General features: G+C 47.4%; 1 protein-coding gene across 2 annotated transcripts in view; it reads left to right on the forward strand.

Moving 5' to 3' along the window:
- RYK (receptor like tyrosine kinase) overlaps positions 1 to 25,497 on the forward strand; it is a 70,338-nt gene extending 44,841 nt beyond the window's left edge. For both annotated transcript variants that reach the window (XM_071566492.1, XM_071566494.1), the window contains exons 10-15: positions 9,783 to 9,852; positions 13,072 to 13,204; positions 14,468 to 14,577; positions 19,540 to 19,699; positions 23,405 to 23,541; positions 24,452 to 25,497. In XM_071566492.1, the coding sequence (XP_071422593.1) occupies positions 9,783 to 9,852; positions 13,072 to 13,204; positions 14,468 to 14,577; positions 19,540 to 19,699; positions 23,405 to 23,541; positions 24,452 to 24,563 (722 nt within the window). In that variant the 3' untranslated portion in view covers positions 24,564 to 25,497. The remainder of the gene's footprint in view (positions 1 to 9,782; positions 9,853 to 13,071; positions 13,205 to 14,467; positions 14,578 to 19,539; positions 19,700 to 23,404; positions 23,542 to 24,451) is intronic.
- The last annotated feature ends 411 nt before the right edge of the window (positions 25,498 to 25,908 follow it).

Genomic DNA, 25,908 nt, shown 5'->3' on the forward strand with positions numbered 1-25,908 from the left:
GATAACCTGACTGCTCCCATGTCATGTTCTAACCACTTAACATTCTTCTGATGCACGAGGAAGGAGGCTTGGAAAACAAACCACCCATGGAAAGCACTGGAAACAAAGTCAGTGTGTGACAAAGGGCAGCTCTTCAAACTCCAGCGTTTTACCAACTTCACCAGAGCTCTGGGTTTGTCATCTGAGGTCGTGGAAAGTCCTTTAGGGCTCTTTTTTTATCCACTTTATCCATTGGTGATCTAGTCAAGAGGAGATGCCCCATCCCTGGAAGTGTTCCAGGCCAGGGTGGAGCAACCTGGTCTAGTGGAAATTGTCCCTGGCCACCTTAAAGATCAGCTTTAAGGTCCTTTCCAACCCAAACCATTCTGGGATTCCAAGCTGGTGACCCTTCAGAACATGATCATGCAGTGAGGAGGTGTAAGGATAGAGATCCTGAGAGTTCAGGCTGTGCAGAGCAGGGAAAGCAGCAGGACCATTCAGGGGACTTGAGTGTGTCCAAGCAGCTTTTTGTTAACCAAGTTGAAGAGTTTCCTCTTCATACTAAACAAATACCACGTCCTGGAGCATCCACAGTTGTTTCCAAGGCATTATTTTGAAATGGATTGAATTTGTGTTCTTAAAAGCACAGCCTTGTGAAAATATTTCTAAATTTAAGTTCATGCCTTAAATGTACAGCATTTAAATTAATTGTTGAAAGTATTTAACCTCCCAAAATCAGAGTGCAGGATCCTGATTCTGTAGAATATATTTGATGTCAAAAAAAAAAATAAAATCCCAGATTCTCATCTGAGCTAAATTCTTTTGTGTCTTCATAAGGGAAGATACTTGAATTTAAAGAATTGGGAATGAGCAGCAAATTTCTGAATATCAGCCTAAAAATATTCCATATGTGTTGTTCAATCCAAGTTCTTTAAGAAATATCCTGAGATCTAAAACAGTCCAATATAAATTTTAAAAAATACTGAGTAGCAGCTCTTGAGGATTGATGTCCAAAGTACTGTAGTGATTAATTTAAACATTTATTATTTCATATGCTTAAAAATAATCACCCGCAGTGCACTTTGATTTGCATGCAGATAAAATCACTGCTTGTGTAGCTCAGTTTTATTTGCTGCTGCCCTTTGGACCATGACATCAGTCAGGTCACTCCTGCCCAGTTTCATTTAAATTTAATGGGTTCATTTAATGGGTTATTGAACAAAGATCCTTTTACCTGTTGCTCTTTGCTGCTCCTCCCTTGGATTCTGGTGTTCCTGTTCTGCAGGGAGATAAGACCATCCCCAGGTCCTGCTTCCCTCTGCCCTTCCCTGTGCTTAAGAGCTGTGTGAGTGTTTGCAGTGCAGGGAAAACAGAGCAACATTCCTATTTTAGCAGGGAGTTTCTCCCTGCATTGAGGCAGGCACTGGTTGAAAATCTGGTGGTGCAGCCCTTCTTTTTCCTTTTTCCTTTTTCCTTTTTCCTTTTCCTTCCCCTTCTCCTCTTCTCATTCTCCTCCTTCTCCTCTTTCCCCTTCCCCTCCTTCCCCTTCCACCCCCTTTCCCTTTCCCTTTCCCTTTCCCTTTCCCTTTCCCTTTCCCTTTCCCTTTCCCTTTCCCTTTCCCTTTCCCTTTCCCTTTCCCTTTCCCTTTCCCTTTCCCTTTCCCTTTCCCTTCCCCTTCCCCTTCCCCTTCCCCTTCCCCTTCCCCTTCCCCTTCCCCTTCCCCTTCCCCTTCCCCTTCCCCTTCCCCTTCCCCTTCCCCTTCCCCTTTCCCATTCCCATTCCCCTTCCCCATCTCCTTCCCCATCCCCTTTCCCTTCCCCATCCCCTTCCCTTTCCCCTGGGAGCCAGGGATGTGCCAGGAGCTCCCACTGTCACTTGTCCCTGTCTGACTCCAGGGGCTCTGGGAATTTTTGGGGCAGAAATCTTGTTCTGTTTGTCCTTTTTCCTTCTGCCTGTGCAGAAGCAGGTTGGATCCTGATCCTGGCATTCCTTTGGCACTGAAGGAAAGCTGGGAGAGGGTCTGGTAGCAGCACTAAAGATGTCACGTGCAACAGATGGGAGCAAAGGATGGTCTGGAAGTGTTGGATTTCTTCCCAAGACTCATTAAAGCATCAGGCATGTGTTGTCTGTGAACTGGGGCTCAATTCTGCCCTGGGAGCACTTCCACCTCATTAATTGCTGTGCAGAAGCAGCACTAATTAACAAGGATGTGTTGATAGCATTTATCACCTGGAGCTGTTCTGGTCCTGCACTCTCAGCTCCCTTTGGACACTCTCTGTGCCTGTCACCCCTCCATAACTGGTGCACTTTGTCACAGGGTGTTTGGCAAAGCTGAGGGACAACCAGGGGAACAGAAGGTTGTGAGAACAGGCAGTGGGGTGGGAAAGGGGCTGTACAGGTGTGGGATGGGGGACAGTATGAGCTCTCAGTATGAGACAGAAGGAAATTCCCATTACAAATGGTCCAAAGATGAGAAAAGCTGCAGCTAAAACATCTCTTGAAGTGTTGCTGTCAGGAATTGTGTTTGTCAGAAGCTTTGGAGCTCCTGGTGTTGCTGGTTGGGGTGCTGAGGGGATCTGCTGTTCCTGCCTCCAGGAGGAGGTGAAGGGGCTCTGCCTGGGCTTAGTTCAGTTTTGGTTACATGAATTTTGAGATTCTACTGTGTCTTCTGCCTGAAGAAACAGGTTGCAGTGACTGTTCTACAGTCTGAAGCCTTGAAGTTGTGATGCTGCCTGAAGGGGGTTGCAGTGGGTGGGTGTCTGTTCTCCCACCCCACAAGGGACAGGACAAGGGGGAACAGCCTCAGGCTGTGCCAGGGCACGTTTAGGTTGAGGATTTGGGACAATATCCTCACAGCAAGGGTGGTCCAGCCTGGCACAGCTGCCCAGGGCAGTGGGGGAGTTACATCCCTGGAGAGATTTAAATCTGTGTGGATGTGGCACTTGGGGACAGGGCTCAGTGGTGGCCTGGGCAGTGTTTGTGCTCAGTGGTCTGAGAGGACTTTTCCAACCTAAATGATTCTGTTATTTTGCTCTTTTTTGATTCTGGGAGGTCTGACTCAGAAAGTTACTCTTGAAAGCACCCAGCCAATCAATTCCCCAGCACAGGATGCAGGTAATTGGTGCTTTTCATCTCTGCTGAGTCCCTTGGGCTGTGCAGGGACTGCTCTCCTGGTGCCCTTGGAGCCAGCAAACCCCTGCAATCTGTGTCATCACAAACCCTCCCCCAGGCCTCTTCACCTGCTCATTCATGTCACTGATGAGGGATGGTGAGCAGAGATTTAACAGTGCAGTTTTGCAGCTTGATTTTGAGAAGCTGTTTAGAACCCAATTGATGTTCTTTCTCCCTGTGAGCCAGACAGATCAGCCTCTTCTCCAAAAATAGCAGTGCCAAGAGCCCCACTGGGCTTGGCTGCACCCACATACTGTGATCTCATGGGATAAACCTGCAGCTCTATCAAAGCTCCTTGAAACCCTGCCCTGTTCTTGCTCTGGGCCTTGGGGAGGGGTAAAACCAGGCCCAGAAAGGGTAAAACCAGAGCTTTGAGAGCATCTTCCTCTTTGGAATGTGTTTGTATCTGTCTTAGATAGTCTTGGTTTTAAGCACCTTCCAGAAGTTGGACCTTTTAGGTCCCAGTTGAACATCTAGAGTGGCCACTGGCTGTTAAATGTTCCTCTTGACTCACCTGAAGTCTCTGTTCTTTGTTGGGGTGTGATGTCCTTGTGAAAACCTGTCTCTACCACCACCATCATCATCATCATCATCATCATCATCATCATCATCATCATCATCATCATCCTGCTGCACCTGCATGAACTGCTGGGCTCTGACATGTTCTTACAAATAATGGTAACACCTCAGCCTTCAGCTCTTTGCAGGCTTTGAGGAGGTTGTGCCCCAACCCTGGAGCATCCACCTTAAATTCAGGGCTGTTTCCTGGTGCCCAAATTCAGTGCCTGGGAGACTGATCTCCTCAGTTGTGCCTTTAAGGAGCTGCTGTGCTTTCAGAGGTCTGTGGCTCTCTGGGAGGCTTTGCCCCTGCTCAGCAGCTCTATCAAAGCTCCTTGAAACCCTGCCCTGTTCTTGCTCTGGGCCTTGGGGAGGGGTAAAACCAGGCCCAGAAAGGGTAAAACCAGAGCTTTGAGAGCATCTTCCTCTTTGGAATGTGTTTGTATCTGTCTCAGATAGTCTTGGTTTTAAGCACCTTCCAGAAGTTGGACCTTTTAGGTCCCAGTTGAACATCTGGAGCAGCCACTGGGTGTTAAATGTTCCTCTTGACTCACCTGAAGTCTCTGTTCTTTGTTGGGGTGTGATGTCCTTGTGAAAACCTGTCTCTACCACCACCACCATCATCATCATCATCATCATCATCATCATCATCATCATCATCATCATCATCATCATCATCATCATCATCCTCATCCTGCTGCACCTGCATGAACTGCTGGGCTCTGACATGTTCTTACAAATAATGGTAACACCTCAGCCTTCAGCTCTTTGCAGGCTTTGAGGAGGTTGTGCCCCAACCGTGGAGCATCCACCTTAAATTCAGGGCTGTTTCCTGGTGCCCAAATTCTGGGAGACTCTGATCTCCTCAGTTGTGCCTTTAAGGAGCTTTCAGAGGTCTGTGGCTCTGTGGGAGGCTTTGCCCCTGCTCAGCAGCTCTATCAAAGCTGCTTGAAACACTGCCCTGTTCTTGCTCTGGGCCTTGGGGAGGGGTAAAACCAGGCCCAGAAAGGGTAAAACCAGAGCTTTGAGAGCATCTTCCTCTTTGGAATGTGTTTGTATCTGTCTTGATAGTCTTGGTTTTAAGCACCTTCCAGAAGTTGGCCCTTTTAGGTCCCAGTTGAACATCTAGAGTGGCCACTGGCTGTTAAATGTTCCTCTTGACTCACCTGAAGTCTCTGTTCTTTGTTGGGGTGTGATGTCCTTGTGAAAACCTGTCTGTACCACCACCACCATCATCATCATCATCATCATCATCATCATCATCATCATCATCATCATCATCATCATCATCATCATCCTCATCCTGCTGCACCTGCATGAAGTGCTGGGCTCTGACATCTTCTTACTCACAAATGACACCTCAGCCTTCCGCTCTTTGCAGGCTTTGAGGAGGTTGTGTCCCAACCCTGGAGCATCCACCTTGAATTCAGGGCTGTTTCCTGGTGCCCAAATTCAGTGCCTGGGAGACTCTGATCTCCTCAGTTGTGCCTTTAAGGAGCTGTTGTGCTTTCAGAGGTCTGTGGCTCTCTGGGAGGCTTTGCCCCTGCTCAGCAGCTCTATCAAAGCTGCTTGAACCCCTGCCCTGTTCTTGCTCTGGGCCTTGGGGAGGGGTAAAACCAGGCCCAGAAAGGGTAAAACCAGAGCTTTGAGAGCATCTTCCTCTTTGGAGTGTGTTTGTATCTGTCTCAGATAGTCTTGGTTTTAAGCACCTTCCAGAAGTTGGCCCTTTTAGGTCCCAGTTGAACATCTGGAGCGGCCACTGGGTGTTAAATCTTCTCTTGACTCACCTGAAGTCTCTGTTCTTTGTTGGCGTGTGATGTCCTTGTGAAAACCTGTCTGTACCATCATCATCATCATCATCATCATCAATCATCATCATCATCATCCTGCTGCACCTGCATGAACTGCTGGGCTCTGACATCTTCTTACTCACAAATAACACCTCAGCCTTCAGCTCTTTGCAGGCTTTGAGGAGGTTGTGCCCCAACCCTGGAGCATCCACCTTAAATTCAGGGCTGTTTCCTGGTGCCCAAATTCTGGGAGACTCTGATCTCCTCAGTTGTGCCTTTAAGGAGCTTTCAGAGGTCTGTGGCTCTGTGGGAGGCTTTGCCCCTGCTCAGCTCCCTGATCAAATGGCTCCATGGATCCTCTGGAGCCCGTGGACATTCCGTGTGCTTGGCAGGATCCTCCTCCAGGTCCTGCTCTGTGGCTGCACAGGCAGTTCTGAGAGGAAAACACCCACCTGTGTGTGTGTTCCATGCATTGCTCAGAGGTCTGACACATGGTTTGAGTGCAGGGTTGTACCTTGGCAGGGCAGGAGGAGATCTGGAGGATTCCCCTCAGGATGGCCTTGCACAAACACCCCTCTGAGCAGGAGCTGCTGGGCATGGCATGGCTGGTGCTGGCCTTGCTCTGGCACTCTTTATTTCTCACATCCAAGCCAGAAGTGCTCTGGGTTTCCTGGGTTGATTTCAAGGGTTTTCAATGGATTATTCACCAGATCCTCCCAACAAAGTGTGTTACTGCCAAAACCACCTTCATGCTGTGCAGACCTGTCTGTTGGATGCTCACCTGTGGTTATACCCCACCAAATGTGACAGAGTTTGTTTAAATTAACTTTTTTCCTGTGTAACTGATGGAAATGGCCTTAAAAGGAAGTCTGACTGCAATGGGGACCATTGCACAGCAGTATTTTGGTGCTATTTTTCCCCCCTTTTGACTTGAATCACTCAAATTGGTGATTTATATTCTGTTCTGAATTGTGTCGAGTACAAACCCACAATAATCAAGTTGTGTGGTGGTATTTTGGTGCTGTTTCCCCCCCTTTTGACTTGAATCACTCAAATTGGTGATTTATATTCTGTTCTGAATTTTATCTAGTACAAACCCACAATAATCAAGTTGTGTGGTGGTATTTTGGTGCTGTTTCCCCCCCTTTTGACTTGAATCACTCAAAGAGGTGATTTATATTCTGTTTTGAATTTTATCTAATACAAACCCACAATAATCAAGTTGTGTGGTGGTACTTAATTGGCACCAATCTCAGCTAAGGGAGGATTAGCCTTGTGGTGCTATTGTTTGTTCTGACTGGGTTGAATTTGTTGGTGCTGGGTAAGTCTCTTTTCCATGCAGAAAACAAGGAAATAATATTGATAAGCAAACACAATACGGATGCTGGGACTGTTTCACGAGATAAGGTTTCCATTTCTGTACATACTTCCCTGGGAGTCAATCGTCCCTTTGGGTGCTCAGCCACTGGAATATGGAAAATAAACACCAGAACGTCCCAGTGACCTCTCTGAGTGCTGGAAAGGGAAAGGCAGTGGCAGGAGAGTGTCATCCCTTACAGAGTTACCATGAAGAGATGAATAGGTGCATTGTCCAAACCAGCTCAGCTTGTTCTCAGGGTGTTAAATCCACTCTTAAATAATCTGATTTAAAGCTTCAGATCATTACTTGGTGGCCTTTGTCATTAAAAGCCAACCAGTTCAGCAAGCACAGGGCCAAGGAGTGTATGAGTGAGTTAATCAGCTTAAACTCACACCCAGGACTTGCTTTCCTCCCTTGTCATGTGCTGGGTTGAAGAGGTTGAGATCTCTGAGTCTGTAATTAATGCATTTACACCTGCAGCTCTGGGCTGGTAACCTGCTCCTCTGACCTCTCACAGTCTATTTTACACCTGCATTTTTAGTGTGACATTAGGCTGATTCAGCATTCAGGCCTGTAGAATTTAAAAGTACCATCCTGGTTTTCCTTTCTGTCCATCAGTCACTCAGAGAACCTTCATGCCCCTGTGCCTGAGTGCAAGGCAGAGGCCTCAGCTGCTCAGGGCTGCCTTCAGTGTCTCCTGCACTGCAGGAAACTGTTCCTACAGTCCCCCCACACAGACTGGTTCTCAAATACGAGGGAATCATGGAGTGGTTTGGTTTGGAAAAGCTCTCTCAGACCATCAGGTCCATCCATTCCCCAGCACTGCCAATCCACCATTGCCCCCCATCCCCAAGTGCCACATCCACATGGCTTTAAACCCCTCCAGGGATGGGGACTCTGCCCAGGGCAGCTGTGCCAGGGTTGGACAGACCTTTCCATTCAGAAATATTCCCCAATACCCCCCTGTCCCTGCCCTGGCCCAGCTTGAGGCCGTGCCCTCCCCTCCTGTCCCTGTTCCTGGAGCAGAGCCCGACCCCCTCCTGGTTCCCCCCTCCTGGCAGGGATTGCAGAGCCAGAAGGTGCCCCCTGAGCCTCCTTTTCTCCAGGCTGAGCCCCCCCAGCTCCCTCAGCTGCTGCTCCAGCCCCTTCCCAGCTCCATTCCCTGCCCTGCTCCAGCCCCTTCCCAGCTCCATTCCCTGCCCTGCTCCAGCCCCTTCCCAGCTCCATTCCCTGCCCTGCTCCAGCCCCTTCCCAGCTCCATTCCCTGCCCTGCTCCAGCCCCTTCCCAGCTCCATTCCCTGCCCTGCTCCAGCCCCTTCCCAGCTCCATTCCCTGCCCTGCTCCAGCCCCTTCCCAGCTCCATTCCCTGCCCTGCTCCAGCCCCTTCCCAGCTCCATTCCCTGCCCTGCTCCAGTCCCTTCCCAGCTCCATTCCCTGCCCTGCTCCAGTCCCTTCCCAGCTCCATTCCCTGCCCTGCTCCAGCCCCTTCCCAGCTCCATTCCCTGCCCTGCTCCAGCCCCTTCCCAGCTCCATTCCCTGCCCTGCTCCAGCCCCTTCCCAGCTCCATTCCCTGCCCTGCTCCAGTCCCTTCCCAGCTCCATTTCCTGCCCTGCTCCAGCCCCTTCCCAGTTCCATTCCTTGCCCTGCTCCAGCCCCTTCCCAGCTCCATTCACTGCCCAGCTACAGCTCCATTCCCTGCCCTGCTCCAGCCCCTTCCCAGCTCCATTCCCTGCCCTGCTCCAGCCCCTTCCCAGCTCCATTCACTGCCCAGCTACAGCTCCATTCCCTGCCCTGCTCCAGCCCCTTCCCAGTTCATTCCTTGCCCTGCTCCAGCCCCTCAGTGTCCTGTTGTGAGGGCTCCAAATGCACTGGTGGATGCATCCCATAATATCCTGCAGCCATAACTGTCTCTCATTCAGTGGCCTCTCCAGAGCTCCCACATCACTCCTAACTCAGCCAGAGTCACGTTTCCTTTGTAGGTTCAGGCTCAGTTGGGAAGGGCTGTCAGGGCTGCACAGGGAGCTGGCTCAGACCATGGAGAAGGGGAAAAGAAGAAGAGTTCTTGCCTCTTCTTCCTCCCAGGGCACTAAACTCTTGGCTTGACTCATGTGCAGTATGTAAATTCCCCCTAAATGCAGCAGGGAGGGCTGTGCTGGGCTCTCCTGTGCCAGCTTCCTGCCAGGGCACACCAGGGCTAGTCCCAGCACGAGGGAGGGATGGAAAATGCACCCAGGAATGAGGAGGGTGGGATTGGGAGAGCTCTCATTTACATCACCTTAAGCTTCCCTGTAGGTTCTTACCATTATAGAGAGAAAAAAAACCCAAATACACAACTCTTGGTGGGGAAGGGGTTACTTGTGCCACTGCCCACTGGGTGTTCTCATTGCTGTGGGTCACTGGAGTCACACAGATGCCTGAATTGTAGCTGGCAGCAGGGATTTTATTTATATATTCCTTTTAAAGGTGGAAAAAAGAACAGCAAACAGCTCTGAGGTTACCAAGAGTCAAGTGGGTCAAGCAGAGAGCAAGGAAATAAGTAAATCTAGAAGTCAGTGGTCTCCAGCAGCAGAGCAGTGTCCTTGGGGCACAGCCAGGCTGGGAAGGCCCTGGCAGCACCAACCCCTGGCAGGATGTGACCCAGGTGCCCAGTGCCTGCCCAGAAGCTGCCAGGAAGTGGCAGAAAAGCAGCCTGTCAGCACCTGGAGAGGGCCTTGCTTCCCTTCTCAGCTTCACCCCACTTGTTCAAGCAGAAATAACCCTCAGAACTTGGCTTGGCTGGTTACATTCCATCTTTAAAAAGGAGGCAAACAAGTTCTGTTTGTGCTCCAGTGACCTCAAGTGACTTGAAAATCTGGACTGGCTTTTAGTGACGGCGTTGGTTTGATTGCAAGGTGATGTGTGTGTGGTTCCTCTTTCCCCTCAGATCAAGCCTCGGAGGTGCAGGTGACAATGATGCTGACTGAGAGCTGTAAGCTCCGAGGGCTTCACCACAGGTAAGGCAGGCAGGGCTTGGCCCACAACTGTCCCCCAGCTGTGGCACTGGGAGCTGCAAACCCCTGGCATGGAGTTCCCTGGGGGAGAGGGAGCTCAGAATTGGTCAGAGTTCAGTTTGGTCAGAATTCAGCAATGTTTGTAGGATCACGGTTGGGTGGGAAGGGACCTTGAAGATCATCCAGTGCCACCTCCTGCCATGGGCAGGGACACCTCCCACCAGCCCAAGTTGCTCCAGGGTAGGAAGGAACCTTAAAGCCCATCCAGTCCCACCCCCTGCCATGGGCAGGGACACCTCCCACCAACCCAGGTTGCTCCAGGGTAGGAAGGAACCTTAAAGCCCATCCCATTCCACCCCTGCCATGGGCAGGGACACCTTCCACTGCCCCAGGTTGCTCCAGGTAGGAAGGAACCTTAAAGCCCATCCCATCCCACCCCTGCCATGGGCAGGGACACCTCCCACCAGCCCAGATTGCTCCAGGTAGGAAGGAACCTTAAAGCCCATCCAGTCCCACCCCTGCCATGGGCAGGGACACCTCCCACCAGCCCAGGGTGCTCCAGGGTAGGAAGGAACCTTGAAGCCCATCCCATCTCACCCCCTGCCATGGGCAGGGACACCTCCCACCAGCCCAGATTGCTCCAGGTAGGAAGGAACCTTAAAGCCCATCCCATTCCACCCCTGCCATGGGCAGGGACACCTTCCACTGTCCTAGGTTGCTCCAGGTAGGAAGGAACCTTGAAGCCCATCCCATCCCAACCCCTGCCATGGGCAGGGACACCTCCCACCAGCCCAGGTTGCTCCAGGGTAGGAAGGAACCTTGAAGCCCATCCAGTCCCACCCCTGCCATGGGCAGGGACACCTCCCACCAGCCCAGGGTGCTCCAGGGTAGGAAGGAACCTTGAAGCCCATCCCATCTCACCCCCTGCCATGGGCAGGGACACCTCCCACCAGCCCAGATTGCTCCAGGTAGGAAGGAACCTTAAAGCCCATCCCATTCCACCCCTGCCATGGGCAGGGACACCTTCCACTGTCCTAGGTTGCTCCAGGTAGGAAGGAACCTTAAAGCCCATCCCATTCCACCCCTGCCATGGGCAGGGACACCTTCCACTGCCCCAGGTTGCTCCAGGTAGGAAAGAACCTTAAAGCCCATCCAGTCCCACCCCCTGCCATGGACAGGGACACCTTCCACTGCCCCAGGTTGCTCCAGGTAGGAAGGAACCTTAAAGTCCATCCCATCCCACCCCCTGCCATGGGCAGGGACACCTCCCACCAGCCCAGGGTGCTCCAGGGTAGGAAGGAACCTTGAAGCCCATCCAGTCCCACCCCCTGCCATGGGCAGGCACACCTCCCACTATCCCAGGTTGTTCCAAGCCCTGTCCAACCTGGCCTTGGACACTCCCAGGGATGGGGCAGCCACAGCTTCTCTGGGCACCTGTGCCAGGGCCTGCCCACCCTCACAGGGAGGAATTTCTTCCCAATATCCCACCTAGCCCTGCCCTCTGGCAGTGGGAAGCCATTCCCTGTGTCCTGTCACTCCATCCCTTGTCCCCAGTCCCTCTCCAGCTCTCCTGGAGCCCCTTCAGGCACTGGAAAGGCCTCTCAGGTCTCCCTGAATCCTTCTCCTCTCCAGGTGATCCCCCCCAGCTCTCCCAGCCCTACATAAAATACAGGATTGTATAAAAAGCAGCAGCAGGTTCTTAGGGAACCAAAACTGAACCAAAATGAACCAGCCCCCTCTCACTATCCACAGTGACCTGTTCTCCTCCCTTCTGTAAGTCAAACCATGTAGAAAGTCCAAAAAGCTTTTCTGCTCTCCACTGCCCATGATTTGCCATTAATTTGTGTATTGATAATACAGGAAGATATTTAGGAAGACCTCAGCTTTTAATTAATTTGCTATTAATTTGTGTATTGATAATACAGGAAGATGTTTAGGAACACCTTTAATTAATCTGCTATTAATTTCTGTATTGAGACTATGGAAGATGCTCAGGGGCACCTCAGCACTTAATTAATTTGCTATTAATTTGTGTATTGATAATGCAGGAAGATATTTAGGAGCACCTCAGCAGTTAATTAATTTGCTATTAATTTGTATATTGATAATGCAGGAAGATGCTCAGGAACACCTCAGCACTTAATTAATTTGCTATTAATTTGTGTGTTGATAATGCAGGAAGATGTTTAGGGACACCTTTAATTAATCTGCTATTTCTGTATTGAGACTATGGAAGATGTTCATGAGCACCTCAGCACTTAATTAATTTGCTATTAATTTCTGTATTGATTATAGAGGAGGATATTTAGGAGCACCTCAGCACTTAATTAATTTGCTATTAATTTGTGTATTGATACTACAGGAAGATATTTAGGAAGACCTCAGCTTTTAATTAATTTGCTATTAATTTGTGTATTGATAATACAGGAAGATGTTTAGGAACACCTTTAATTAATTTGCTATTAATTTCTGTATTGGTTATAGAGGAGGATATTTAGGAGCACCTCAGCATTTAATTAATTTGCTATTAATTTATGTATTGATAATACAGGAAGATGCTCAGGAACAACCTCAGCACTTAATTAATTTGCTATTAATTTGTGTATTGATAACACAAGAAGATGTTTAGGAGCATCTCAGCATTTAATTAATTTGCTATTAATTTGTATATTGATAATAGAGGAAGATGTTCAGGAACACCTCAGCATTTAATTAATTTGCTATTAATTTGTGTATTGATAATACAGGAAGATGTTCAAGAGCACCTCAGCATTTAATTAATTTGCTATTATTTTGTATATTGATAATAGAGGAAGATGTTCAGGAGCACCTCAGCATTGAATTAATTTGCTATTTCTGTATTGATAATAGAGGAGGATGTTCAGGAACACCTCAGCACTTAATTAATTTGCTATTAATTTCTGTATTGAGACTACAGGAAGGTATTTAGGGGCACCTCAGCAATTTATTTCAGCCCTTTTGGACCTAGTGGAAAAAATTTGTGGGGTTCTTCTCAATGGAAAAGTTGTCAAATATTTCATTTATTAAAAAAATTAATGTCTAGGGCTTCAATCACTTGGCCATGTTGTGCTCAGCAGCTCATAAGAGAAGATGAAATGCTGTTGTTGGACATTAAATTCATTTCAGTTACCATGTTTAGAGATCAGAGATATTTTTCCCAAAATCCAGCTCCATAAAATCAGGGATTTCTCTGTCTTGCAGGAATCTGCTGCCCATCACTCATGTCTGCATAGAGGAGGGAGAGAAGCCAATGGTGCTGCTGCCCTACATGAACTGGGGGAACCTCAAACTCTTCCTGAGACAGTGCAAGTTGGTGGAGGCCAACAATCCTCAGGTACCCCCAGGAAGCTGGGAATTCCTGCCCATGGAACCTGCTGAGAGGGTTCCCCCAGCAGGTGTTGGCTTTGATCCATCCCAGGAAAACCTTCCTGGCTGTGTTTGTCTGGCTGCTCACAGGGCATGAGGCTCAGGGGCCTCTCATTAATTAGAGCAGTTTCTGCTGCATCAATACAGCCTAAGATTGTATAAAAATTACAGAACATACTGTGTGATTGTGGGTTGAAATCAGTGGAAATCCTGCCTGGAGGAATTTCAGATTCACTGATTTTAGTTTTGGTGTAATTAATAGTCCCTTTAATTCCTGCAGTTCTTTGTTAGTAAGTCAAATAATTAGATTTATTCAACTGCAGATAAAGAAAACAATCTCTGATTTTTTTTAATTGCTGTGGATGCTCTTTAGCACTCAGAACTTTACTGTGTTTCCATGGAACCTGTGGAATATATTTCCTGAAAGAAAATATTCCTGATGAGAGCATATTTTGCTCATTTTAAAAAATCTGAATTCTCTTTTAGTGATGGATGTCTATATACAGTAAAACTGTCCCTCCTGTTACAATTACCTGTCTCTTCTTCAGCTTGGTTTGGATTCTTTAACTTAATCAGGCACAAAAGGAAGTCCCAAGGTTTGCATTTGTCCCTGTTATGTAACAGGTTTCAAACTAGCCAGTTTATTATCATTTCAATGTGATATTTGATTTATTTTAACTCTGCTCTTGTGACTTCAGCGTGTCCCCCACATCCTGAGGTTCCTGCAGAGAAGGAGGAGGGAACCCAATCTATAAACATGTGTAAGGCTTTAGTTCAAGCTGCAGAAGGAGCTGGAGCAACAGCCTTTGGTGCTGGTTTTCAGAGAGCAACAAGGATTTGGGCAGTCTGTGCTGCTGCCTGGAAATATGAGCAGGTTTCCAGGGAGACAGAGTGAAAAAAGGGTGGTGAGAAGGGAAAAGTGGACCCTTTTTGCCTGAGTTCACCTCTAATCAATGGGGAGACAGTGAAAAAAGGGTGGTGAGAAGGGAAAAGTTGACCCTTTTTGCCTGTGTTCACCTCTAATCAATGGAAAAGCAGTTGGAAATTGGAAATATCTGCCCTTGACATGTCCAAAAAAAGGAGTTACAATTTAGAGTAAAGGTTTTCCTGAGTGTCCCTCAGGTGTGTGAGGGCACTGAAGGGTCAAGGGGCATTGGGGTACCACAACCCCAGTGCCACTGCAGGTTTGGGGGTTGCAGAGTTGCAGTGATTGCTCTGTGTGCTCTTGCAGGCCATCTCCCAGCAGGATCTTGTCCATATGGCCATCCAGATTGCCTGTGGAATGAGCTACTTGGCCAGAAGGGAGGTCATCCACAAGGACCTGGCTGCGAGGAACTGTGTGTAAGTACTGGCAGCTCTGGGGCTGCAGCTCCTCCAGCCACCCTGGGCTCTGCCTCAGACATGGCACTGGGGTCACTGGGGTCATCAGTGAAGCTCCTTCCCCAAGTTTGGGATGACTGCATTTGTTGGGGAAGTTGTTTGGCCAACTCTGGGATGTGAAAAGTTTTATCAGGTTGTTTTCCCAGCTTTGGGATGTGAAAAGTTTTGTCAGTGACTTTGGGATGTGAAAAGTTTTGTCAGGGAAGTTGTTTTCCCAACTTTGGGATGTGAAAAGTTTTGTTAGTGAAACTGTTTTCCCAACTCTGGGATGTGAAAAGTTTTGTCAGTGACTTTGGGATGTGAAAAGTTTTGTCAGTGAAACTGTTTGCCCAACTTTGGGATGTGAAAAGTTTTATCAGTAAAGTTGTTTTCCCAACTTTGGGATGTGAAAAGTTTGGTCAGTGAAGTTGTTTGCCCAACTCTGGGATGTGAAAAGTTTTATCAGGTTATTTTCCCAACTATGGGATGTGAAAATTTTTGTCAGTGACTTTGGGATGTGAAAAGTTTGGTCAGTGAAGTTGTTTGCCCAGCTATGGGATGTGAAAAGTTTTGTCAGGAAAGTTGTTTTCCCAACTTTGGGATGTGAAAAGTTTTATCAGGTTGTTTTCCCAACTTTGGGATGTGAAAAGTTTTATCAGGGAAGTTGTTTCCTCCCAGCCCAAAGTGAACCAGGTTTAAAAGGAAGCAGAAGATCCTCATCATAAATACTCTGCTGGGTTTGTCTGTCACTTTTTCAAAGCTGTAATAAAACCTTGGGATATCTCTGACAATTTCCCAATGTACAAAGTTGTTTTGCTTTGGGTTTTTCCCCCATGGCTTTGATCAGTGCTGGATGTTTTAATTGCCAAACAACAGATAAATAAGAATGGTGGGAATGCCAGAGTAGGGACTGAGACCATCTTCTGGCTGGAACTCACCCTCAAACTGTAAGACAGGGAGGGGTTTGGTGGCTTTCCATAAACCAAATCCCTCAGTGGGAACCAACTCTGCTCACCCTCCACCTGCTCTTGGGCTCCCTAAGGAGGCTCAGTAGGATGGAATTCCTGGGAGATTCTGTTCCTGGTTCCTGTGGCTTTTCCTTGAGGAAGAGGTGGTACCACAGGGAACAAAGGGCACAAAAATCAGGGAATCACCTGGAGCTTTGGGTTTGGAAAGAGGAAGAGGTGCCAGTAGGAGGAATCCTTGGAGGGGGTTTGTTCCACTTGCCCCTCTTTGCTCCCCAGGTCTGCTCCTTTGTGCTGGAAGGCTGGGAGGAGTTGGCACTTATGGAGTTATGGAGTTTCTGGATAGTCTTCTGGGAATTTCTCTGAACTCTTAAAAATAATTAGATCTGGAAATTTCCTGCTCTGTAAATTTTGAGGATACTGAATGGCCTGAAAATGCATAGAAATGGGATAAATGAGAAGGTGTCAGAGACAGTGGTGGGGGAAACACACAGGCTGAGCATTTCTATTTATTGTTTTAAATCGAAATACAGAAACAATTGACAAGATGAGAAGACAACACACACCAGTTTGTTACAATGTCCCCAACCCAGTGTTACTTCTGCACTTTTATCACAAGATCTTGAAGGCAACATCTTTCCCATATTCTGAGGCCAACTGTTTGTGAGAGCACTGAACTTTATTACACACTTTTTTAAGTTCAGAGAGTCTGAATTACATCCCAGAGGGGGCAATTTCTCTGTTATTTTGAGTCATCCTTTCTTGATTAAAATTCAGTTTCCCTTAGTCTCTTATTTCTGACAAGCATCAATATGTCTTGTTGAGGGGGGTAAATAATCTCTTACCAGTTTACTTGATTAGAGAAACACTTTTAGGCCACAAAAAATACTGGTGGCTTGAAGATCTTGCTTTGCTTTAACCTTTGCCTCGTTATTGCCACAGAGGTGCTGCAGCTGAAAGGTGTTTAATTGCTCTGACAGGGCATCTCCAACAGAGCAGGAGTAATTTCAGGGAGTTGTTTGGGGTTTTTTTTTCACTTGTAGATGTTTGATTTCATTTAATCAAGCCCTGCTGATTTCTCTGGTGCTTACAAATGGGGTTCTGTGATAATATTTGCTAAGCACAGAATAAGCATGTTCTGGTGCAGGAGAATGGCACAGAATGGGGATTATTGGGAGAATGTGGGTTAGCACTTCCCAGTGAAACCCTGAGTGGGACACTGAGACTGAGCAGGAACATTTGCTGGCAGAGCAGGAACATCTGCTGGCAGAGCAGGAACATCTGCTGGCAGAGAATGGTGCCAGGTTGTCTTAGGTTTGAGGGGGAAAAACCAAAATGTTTACCCACAAACGGAGGAGGGAGTTCCTCCACAATAATCACATCACTCTTTATTAATTTTAAGAACAGGAACTTTATTCAGAAAATGGATATAAGAAGGATATCTGTTCTTAACTGAGATAGATAGATAGATAGATAGATAGATAGATAGATAGATAGATAGATAGATAGATAGATAGATGGATAGATAGATGGATAGATAGATGGATAGATAGATAGATAGATAGATAGATAGATAGATAGATAGATAGATGGATAGATAGATGGATAGATAGATAGATAGATAGATAGATAGATAGATAGATAGATAGATAGATAGATGGATGGATAGATAGATGGATGGATAGATAGATGGATGGATAGATAGATGGATGGATAGATAGATGGATGGATAGATGGATGGATAGATGGATGGATAGATAGATGGATGGATAGATGGATGGATAGATGGATGGATAGATAGATAGATAGATAGATGGATAGATAGATAGATAGAGATATCTGTTAGGAACAGTTTTCAGCAGCAGAGAGCAACAGGAATTTGGACAGTCTGTGCTGCTGCCTGGAAAAATGAGCAGGTTTCCAAGGAGACAGAGTGAAAAAAAGGGTGGTGAGAAGGGAAAAGTTGACCCTTTTTGCCTGTGTTCACCTCTAATCAATGGATAAACAGTTGCAAATTGGAAATATCTGCCCTTGACACGTCCAAGAAAAGGAGTTACAATTTAGAGTAAAGGTTTTTCTGAGTGTCCCTCAGGTGTGTGGGGGCACTGAAAGGGGCATTGGGGCACGGGGGTACCACAGCCCCAGCTGTTGTACCCCAGTGCACATATAGATATATCTATACCTACATATATATCTATATCTATACCTACATATCTATATATCTATACCTACATATATATCTATATATCTATACCTACATATATATCTATATATCTATACCTACATATCTATATCTATATCTATATGTAGGTATATCTATATCTATACCTACATGTCTATATATCTATACCTACATATCTGTATATCTATACCTATGTATCTATATCTATATCTATACCTACATTTCTATATATCTATACCTACATATATATATCTATACCTACATATCTGTATATCTATACCTACATATATATCTCTATCTATACCTACATATCTATATACCTACATGTCTATATATCTATACCTATATATATCTATACCTACATATATATCTCTATCTATACCTACATATCTATATATCTATATATCTATACCTATATATATCTATACCTACATATATATCTATATCTATACCTACATATCTATATATCTATATATCTATACCTATATATATCCATACCTACATATCTATATATCTATACCTACATATATATCTATATATCTATACCTACATATCTATATATCTATACCTACATATCTATCTTTATCTATACCTACATATCTATATATCTATATATCTATACCTATATATATCTATACCTACATATATATCTATATCTATACCTACATATCTATATATCTATATATCTATACCTATATATATCTATACCTACATATCTATATATCTATACCTACATATCTATCTATATCTATACCTACATATCTATATATCTATACCTACATATCTATCTTTATCTATACCTACATATCTATATATCTATACCTACATATCTATATCTATACCCACATGTCTATATATACCTATATATATCTATACCTACATATATATATACACCTACATATATATATATATATATATATACACCTACATATATATATATATATACACACACCTACATATATATACACCTACATGTATATATGTAGGTGTACATATATATATATATATATCTATCTATCTATGTGTGTGTGTGTGTGTGTAGGTATAGAGTTAACTGTAAACAGACCAGAGCAAATTGCTTCCCCAACACCACGAGAAAAAAAAGACAAAAAAAAAAAAAAGAGAACAGACTCCAAACCAGCAGGTTCCCTCCTGGAGAAAAGTTACACTTCAGGGCAGTGTCTGTGTCACAGCCCGGCTGGCTGCAGGGTGAGCTCCCAGTCCCTTTCCAGCGACACAGACGAGTGGTGGGCACGCAGGTGAATTCTGTCTCTGCCTCTGTGTCCCTTGTCCCAAACGAAGAAGGAAAGCTGGAAGGGGAGAGCCACAGCGTGTCCCGGGAAGCAGCTGTGCCTTCTCTCTCCCGGGTCACTGCCCCAGCCGGGTCGGGCAGGTCGCGACGCTGCGAGTGGAGGTGAGACTGGAGCGGTGACCAGGCCCCCAGTCCGAACCAGGAGAACAGCCAGGGCAAGGAGAAAGGAACCAGCTCACCCAAAAACCAGCAGCAGCAGCAGCCAGGAGCAGGAGAAAACGGCTTCTTCTCTACCGCAGCACACACACACCCCCCCAGCACACACACACACCCCCGCTCCTGCGTTCAGCTGAGCTGGAAAAAAATGGAATGTCCCCAAAACCAAAAGAGACGGTCTGCCCCCCTCCCAAACAATCAAGAAGCCGTAGCAGTTAACTACTTCTTTTGTTAACTGATGGCATGGGCAGTTATTGACAGGGAGAGAATTTACTTTATAATTCCAAACTCCACCACAGGTGTGCTGAGTGCTCTGTTCTCTGCTTTAGCATCGACGATGCGCTGCAGGTGAAGATCACGGACAACGCGCTGTCTCGGGACCTGTTCCCCATGGACTACCATTGCCTGGGGGACAACGAGAACAGGCCAGTGCGCTGGATGGCTCTGGAGAGCCTGGTCAACAATGAGTTTTCCAGTGCTAGTGATGTGGTGAGTTTATTTTCACCTCTTTCATCTTGTATTTTGTTGACATTTTTCAGCCGTTGAAAAGTCACAGAATCCCAGACTGGTTTGGGTTGGAAAGGAACTGAAAGCCCATCCCATCCCACCCCCTGCCATGGGCAGGGATACTTCCCACCAGCCCAGGGTGCTCCAAGCCTTGTCCAGCCTGGCCTTGGACACTCCCAGGGATGGGGCAGCCACAGCCTTGTAAAAGTCTTGTAGTTCGTGGGGGCTGAAGATTAATGAGGCCACAGCTTACAGATGTGACACTCAAAGACAGTTTGTTAAAGAACTCCATGGAGAGAAAAAAGATAGGTAAAAGCTCAGCTTTAACTCCCAATTACAGAATATATCCCTTACCTTTTCCCACCCATAGCTTTATCCTATAGGTTGAATCACAGTGTCTATAAAACTTATCACAGCTTTAATTGGATGACACTTTTAGATGTGCTATGACCACGTTATCTCTCAAGATTCCTTTCCCATGAGCAGACCAACTTGAAACCTTCTTACCTCCTTTATTTCTGCTAGTTGTTAGTATCTTTCTCACAGAACTAAACCTGCACCTGCTGGCAGCCCCCAGTACTTGTCTATTATTCTAAAAACCTTTTTTCTCAACTCAAAAATCTTTCTTTATCCCCACACAGCTTCCCTGGGCATCTGTGCCAGGGCCTGCCCACCCTCACAGGGAGGAATTTCTTCCCAATATCCCATCTATCCCTGCCCTCTGGCAGTGGGAAGTCATTCCATCTTGTCCTGTCCCTCCACTCCTTGTCCCCAGTCCCTCTCCAGCTCTCCTGGAGCCCCTTTGGGCACTGGAAAGGGCTCTCAGGTGTCCCTGGATCCTTTTCCTCTCCAGGTGAGCCCCCCCAGCTCTCCCAGCCTGTTTCCAAAGCAGAGGGATCCAGCCCTGGAGCATCTCTGGGGCCTTCTCTGGACTCTCCAGCAGCTCATCCCCAGAGCTGGATGCAGTGGATCATGGCACTGTGTAGGTGACAGTGACTTGTTCACAGCAGTGTCCCTACACCTGTTCCCTGCATCTTGTGGAGGTGGTTCTGAGTTCAGTCAGGGCCTACTTGCACAGAAAGATTGGCCATTGCCTCCTGTTCCCTTGGGAGCATTGGCAGGAAAGAGAGTTGAATTCAGTGAGCTGCACTGGGACTGGTCTGCTTGTCACAGAATCTCCTGAGCTGGGAGGGACTCACAAGGATCACCCAGTCCAGCTCCAGGCCCTGCACAGACACCCCTACAATCCCACCCTGTGCCCCAGAGCATCATCCAAACACTCCTGGAGCTCTGGCAGCCTTGGGGCTGTGCCCACTGCCCTGGGCAGCCTGGTCAGTGCCCACCACCCTCTGGAAGTCAAGGTGGACTTGCATTGTTCACACTCTGCCCTTGGACACCTCTGTGCTCCATGTGCACAGAAGTGACTTCCAGGACAACATGCTCTGGAACACAGGCAGGAGGTGGTGTTAGACCACCTGGCCTGTAGTTCCTGGATCCCATCCCTTCCCAAGGGTGCCTTTATTCCCCTTATCAAGAACCTCCCCTGCTTGGGGTGACTTTTCAAAGAAGAGGAGAGCAGTGTTGTGCTGACCTCACCCTTGGGTGCATCCTGACTGGTGCAGCACTCTGGGGCTAGTTTGGAAAACTTCTGAGGAGTTCTGGTTCACTCTTCTGCCCTCGTGGTCACTGTACAAACCACATAAACAACAAGGAAAAGAAGGAAGGAGGGGAAGGTGCCAGCTCTGCTCCACAAGTACTTCTGTGTTCATTGGAAAACACGTGCAGGGTCGGGGTGTGTGTTGTACCAAACTTGAAGACAGAAGAGGAAGTCAAAGCTGCCTGTAAAAGCATGTTTTTAGAGTGCTAAATGGGCTCAAATAAATGTTGATTTTTTTTTTTTACTATTTTAATTCTGGAACACAAAAGCATTCGCTGTTTTTGAAGACTGGACTTGGAAATAAAAGCTTATGTAACAATGGCAGTGAGATGTGGAATTTTATTAGGATGAAGGAACCTCAGGAGCATAAACAGTGCAATTCAGCATCTGCTCCTCCCACTTTAACACAACTCCTTTTCCCCTTATATAGAATAAATGCCCCTCACCTTCTAATACACAGCTCTAACTGCAGCTGTGTGGCCATCTGAGATTCATACAGCTCAAAAATGGCCACTTTTTCTGTGTGTAGAAAATACCACCTGCCCTAAATACCAGCTTTGCATCTACCTGGGTGCTTTTCCCCAAAGTCTGATGTCATATGTTTTTGTCTGCTTGCAAGGAACAGACACAGTGATCCCCTGCACGTGAGTGCTAATGGGTGATGAAATGTGGTACAAACAGCGTGGGTGGTGTGTGCCGAGATGTTCCAGCCTTGCTTTTTTGGATGCCTTTCTTCCAAGTGGTTTTTGCTGGCTTGAAACCTTCCCAGTGCTGTGTTGCTCCCCAGCCAGCAGCTCTCTCAGGCAGCCAGAGTGTAGGAAAACAAACCACAGTTGCTGTGGAATTCTCACTCCGTGGGTTTCCCACCGTTGGACTCAAAGCTCTGCATCTCTTTGTGCTGTTTTTCTGCAGTTCCTTATGGAGTTACAGTTCTCAGAGTGGGTTTGCTTGACTGCCCCTTTATCTCATGTCCATGTCCCTCATTTCTTATCTCTTTTGGTGGCTGCTCAGAGCTGTGTCTGTGCCTCTGCCATTCCTGACCTTCCCAGCTGAAAACATCCCTTCCTTAAGGCTTTGGTCAAGGGGAGTGCTGGCATTTCTCCTGATTAGAACAAGAATCTTGGGAGCCTGGCAGAATTCTGCCCTTTTTTAATGAATCCTGATGTTTGCAGCATGTGTAACTCGAGCAGTGAGTCACCAGTGTGCAGGATTTGCTCTCCTGGGCCTCTGGATACCAGCTCATAAATCATTTTCCTTGTCCTCTGCTTGTGTGGGGATTGATTGATGGGGTTTTCATCCTTTTAAGCTCCTCCTGGCAGGGACTGTCGGCTCAATGTGTTGAATGCTGATCCAACTGTCAGGTTTACTGGGGTGAAGTCTTTATTTTATTCTCCTGACTCCTAATTCTGAACATCCCCAGATGACTTGGATTCAAAACAATGATGGTCTCATTCATTCTGCCCTTCTGACCCTTTGAATTTCACTGACCTGTTTTTGAGGATTTTGGAGATATTTGGAAGAAGTACAAAGTAGAAAAAATGACTGATTTTTTTATTAAAACTGTTTGGTGTTTCATATTGTTTAGATTTAACTGTTCTGAAATACTGTGCTAAAAATGCAGTAAATACATGATTTTTAGCACTGATATCTCAGTGCACCAAGATTTTAACTTTAGTTCAACTTCATAGAATGATGGAAGGGTTTGGGTTGGAAGGACCTTAAAGCCCATGTCAATGGAATGACAGTTCCACCCCCTGCCATGGGCAGGGACACCTTCCACAGCCCAGGTTGCTCCAAGCCCTGTCCAGCCTGGTTGGGAACTCTCCCAGGGATGGAGCAGCCACAGCTTCTCTGGGCAACTCTAACACCAGTTCTGGGATTCTTAATCAGCCCAATTCAAGACAACGTGTTGTCGTGTCGTACGTGGAATTTACGTAGAGCTTTCTTCCTGCGTGTGCTCTTGGTTCCAGCTGCCTTTGTGCAGCGTGTGCAGGACTGCCAGGGCTCAGCATGTTGTGTTCCCTTTGCAGTGGGCCTTCGGGGTGACGCTGTGGGAGCTGATGACGCTGGGCCAGACGCCCTACGTGGACATCGACCCCTTCGAGATGGCCGCGTACCTCAAGGATGGCTATCGAATAGCTCAGCCCATCAACTGCCCCGACGAGCTGTAAGTGCCCCACCCTGGGGAGGGAAACCTCTGCTGTCTGAGCTGTGTGGAAAGCCAGGCTTGGCAGAGAGAGAGCAGGGTTTGCCTCCTTGCCTCGCCCTTTGGTTTGGCCTGTCAGACTCCTGGTGTGCAGAGCTGCCTCCGGCTCTGGGGCTTCCAACAGAAGAAGGCAATGGAGCTGCTGGAGAGAGTCCAGAGGAGGCCGCATTGATGCTGCAAGGGCTGGAGCCCTTCTGCTCTGGAGCCAGGCTGGGAGAGCTGGGGGTGTTCACCTGGGGAATAGAAGGCTCCAGGAAGACCTGAGAGCCCCTGCCAGGGCTTGAAGGGGCTCCAAAAGAGCTGGAGAGGGACTGGGGACACGGGCCTGGAGTGACAGGACAATGCAGATTAGCTTCAAACTGCCAGAGGACAGGGTTAGATGGGATATTGGGAAGAAATTCCTCCCTGACAGGATGGGCAGGCCCTGGCACAGGTGCCCAGAGAAGCTGTGGCTGCCCCATCCCTGGGAGTGTCCAAGGCCAGGCTGGACGGGGCTGGTGGAAGGTGTCCCTGCCCATGGCAGGGGGTGGGATGGGATGGGATGGGATGGGATGGTCTCTAAGGTCCCTTCCAACCCAAACCCTTCCATGATTCCCTGCTTTTAGGCAGTTGAGCAATTTCTAAGGACTGTGTGCTGCACCCTCCTGGATTGCTTCCCGAATCAGCCCAGGCCCCCTGGGGACAGCCCATGTGCTGGTCCCTGCAGGTGTCTCCTCTGCAGGAGCTGCTCAGTGCCATGTGCTGTAACACCCAGCGGTGCTCGTCTCCCTCTGGTTGATCAGCAGCTTTCCCAGTGGCCAGGGCTGTTTTCCCCCTTGGGCTGGGGCTGTACTGCCCTGGCTGACGTGCTCCCACCTTGCCTGTGTTGCAGGTTTGCAGTGATGGCCTGCTGCTGGGCCCTGGACCCTGAGGAGAGACCCAAGTTTCAGCAGCTGGTGCAATGTCTGACTGAGTTTCACGCAGCATTGGGAGCCTATGTGTGAAACTGCAGCAGAAGGTGGAATTCCTGCCTGGGAGAAGGCCTGGCATCCTCTGCAGCTCCATCATCCTCGGACTCATACACGTGATGTGTATAAAGCAACACCAAAGGGAGAAAGCACTTCTTCCAAAACACTGTGCCTTAGATTGCCTTAGTAGTCTCAAGTTTTTTTGTAAGACCTCTTGGTGTTGGAATATTTTCTAGATATCACTTTTGCTAAGTTCAATCGAGACCTTTTGGTTTGCCATCAGGATTTGTAAAGTGTAGTGATAGTGAACTGAAACACGAGATTTGGATGGACTTTGCACTCTGACAACAGACACGGGATTTTTTCGGGAGGGTTTATGGAACTGGTAGGAAAGTGAGGAGAGGGGAAATGAAAAGCCACACTTGCAGAAAGTTTTCCCTGCTTTTTTTAAAAAAAAAATGTTGAAACTGAATCTTCCTGACCAGCTCTAGTGTTTGTACTTGTATGTATCTGGAATAGCTTTTTAGTATCAACTTCTTCTATTTTGAGACAACAGCACGTTGTGGTTGGAGCCACACGCGGCATCTGAACCTCTTTAACCCATTCCCAGACGCTCCTTGGAAAAGCTGGTCTTCAGGATACAACATCTCCTTCTTAAAGTGATGATGTAAAAGTGATTCCAGTGTACCTCATACAGAGAGTGGTGAAGGTGGGCTGAGAATGGTGCCCCCCCTTCAGATCAAAGGATTTTTGAGATGGTTTTATGTGCTAACTAAAGGCCTTCAGAGAAGCGCCAGAGCAGCCCTTGGGTGGGAGTCTGTCCCCTCAGACTTCTGCCTCGCAGTTTCTCTTGTTCAAAAAGGTACTGGTTGTTTTTTATGGGCTTTTATGGCCTGAAATGGGCTTAAATATATAAATATATATTTGTAAAGACAACTTCTTGCAGAGTAAAGAATGTTTTTCTATTACACCTAAAGTGAAAGCTTGGTCCCTCACCGTGCCCCCGTGTGTGGAACGCGCAGCTTGGGGTGGTTGGGCTGGAGCTGGCAGGAAGGGAAGGTGGATTATCTGCCTCTCTTCCTGTGGAACTGGTCCCTGAGACTTCAGGTGTTATCCTGCTGCCTCCCTTAACCCAAAAATCCCATTCCACCCCAGCTTGTTTTGAGTTGAACTTTGCTTAAGAGCACTGATGGTGGTTTTTCAGGAAAATGTGTGCTAGATCCAGCCTCGTCTGCATCAAACAGAGTTACTTGCAGAGCAGTTCCCAGCTCTAGCTGTAGGTGCATCCTCTGCCTGGTGGCACCACGAGGCAGTTGTGCTTCAGCCTGAAGCTGAGACATGCAGAGTTGCCCTTTGTCTCTCACCACCTGCAGAGCTGAGC

The sequence above is a fragment of the Pithys albifrons genome, chromosome 11, assembly GCF_047495875.1.
Source record: "Pithys albifrons albifrons isolate INPA30051 chromosome 11, PitAlb_v1, whole genome shotgun sequence".
NCBI classification, from domain to species: Eukaryota; Metazoa; Chordata; class Aves; order Passeriformes; family Thamnophilidae; genus Pithys; species Pithys albifrons.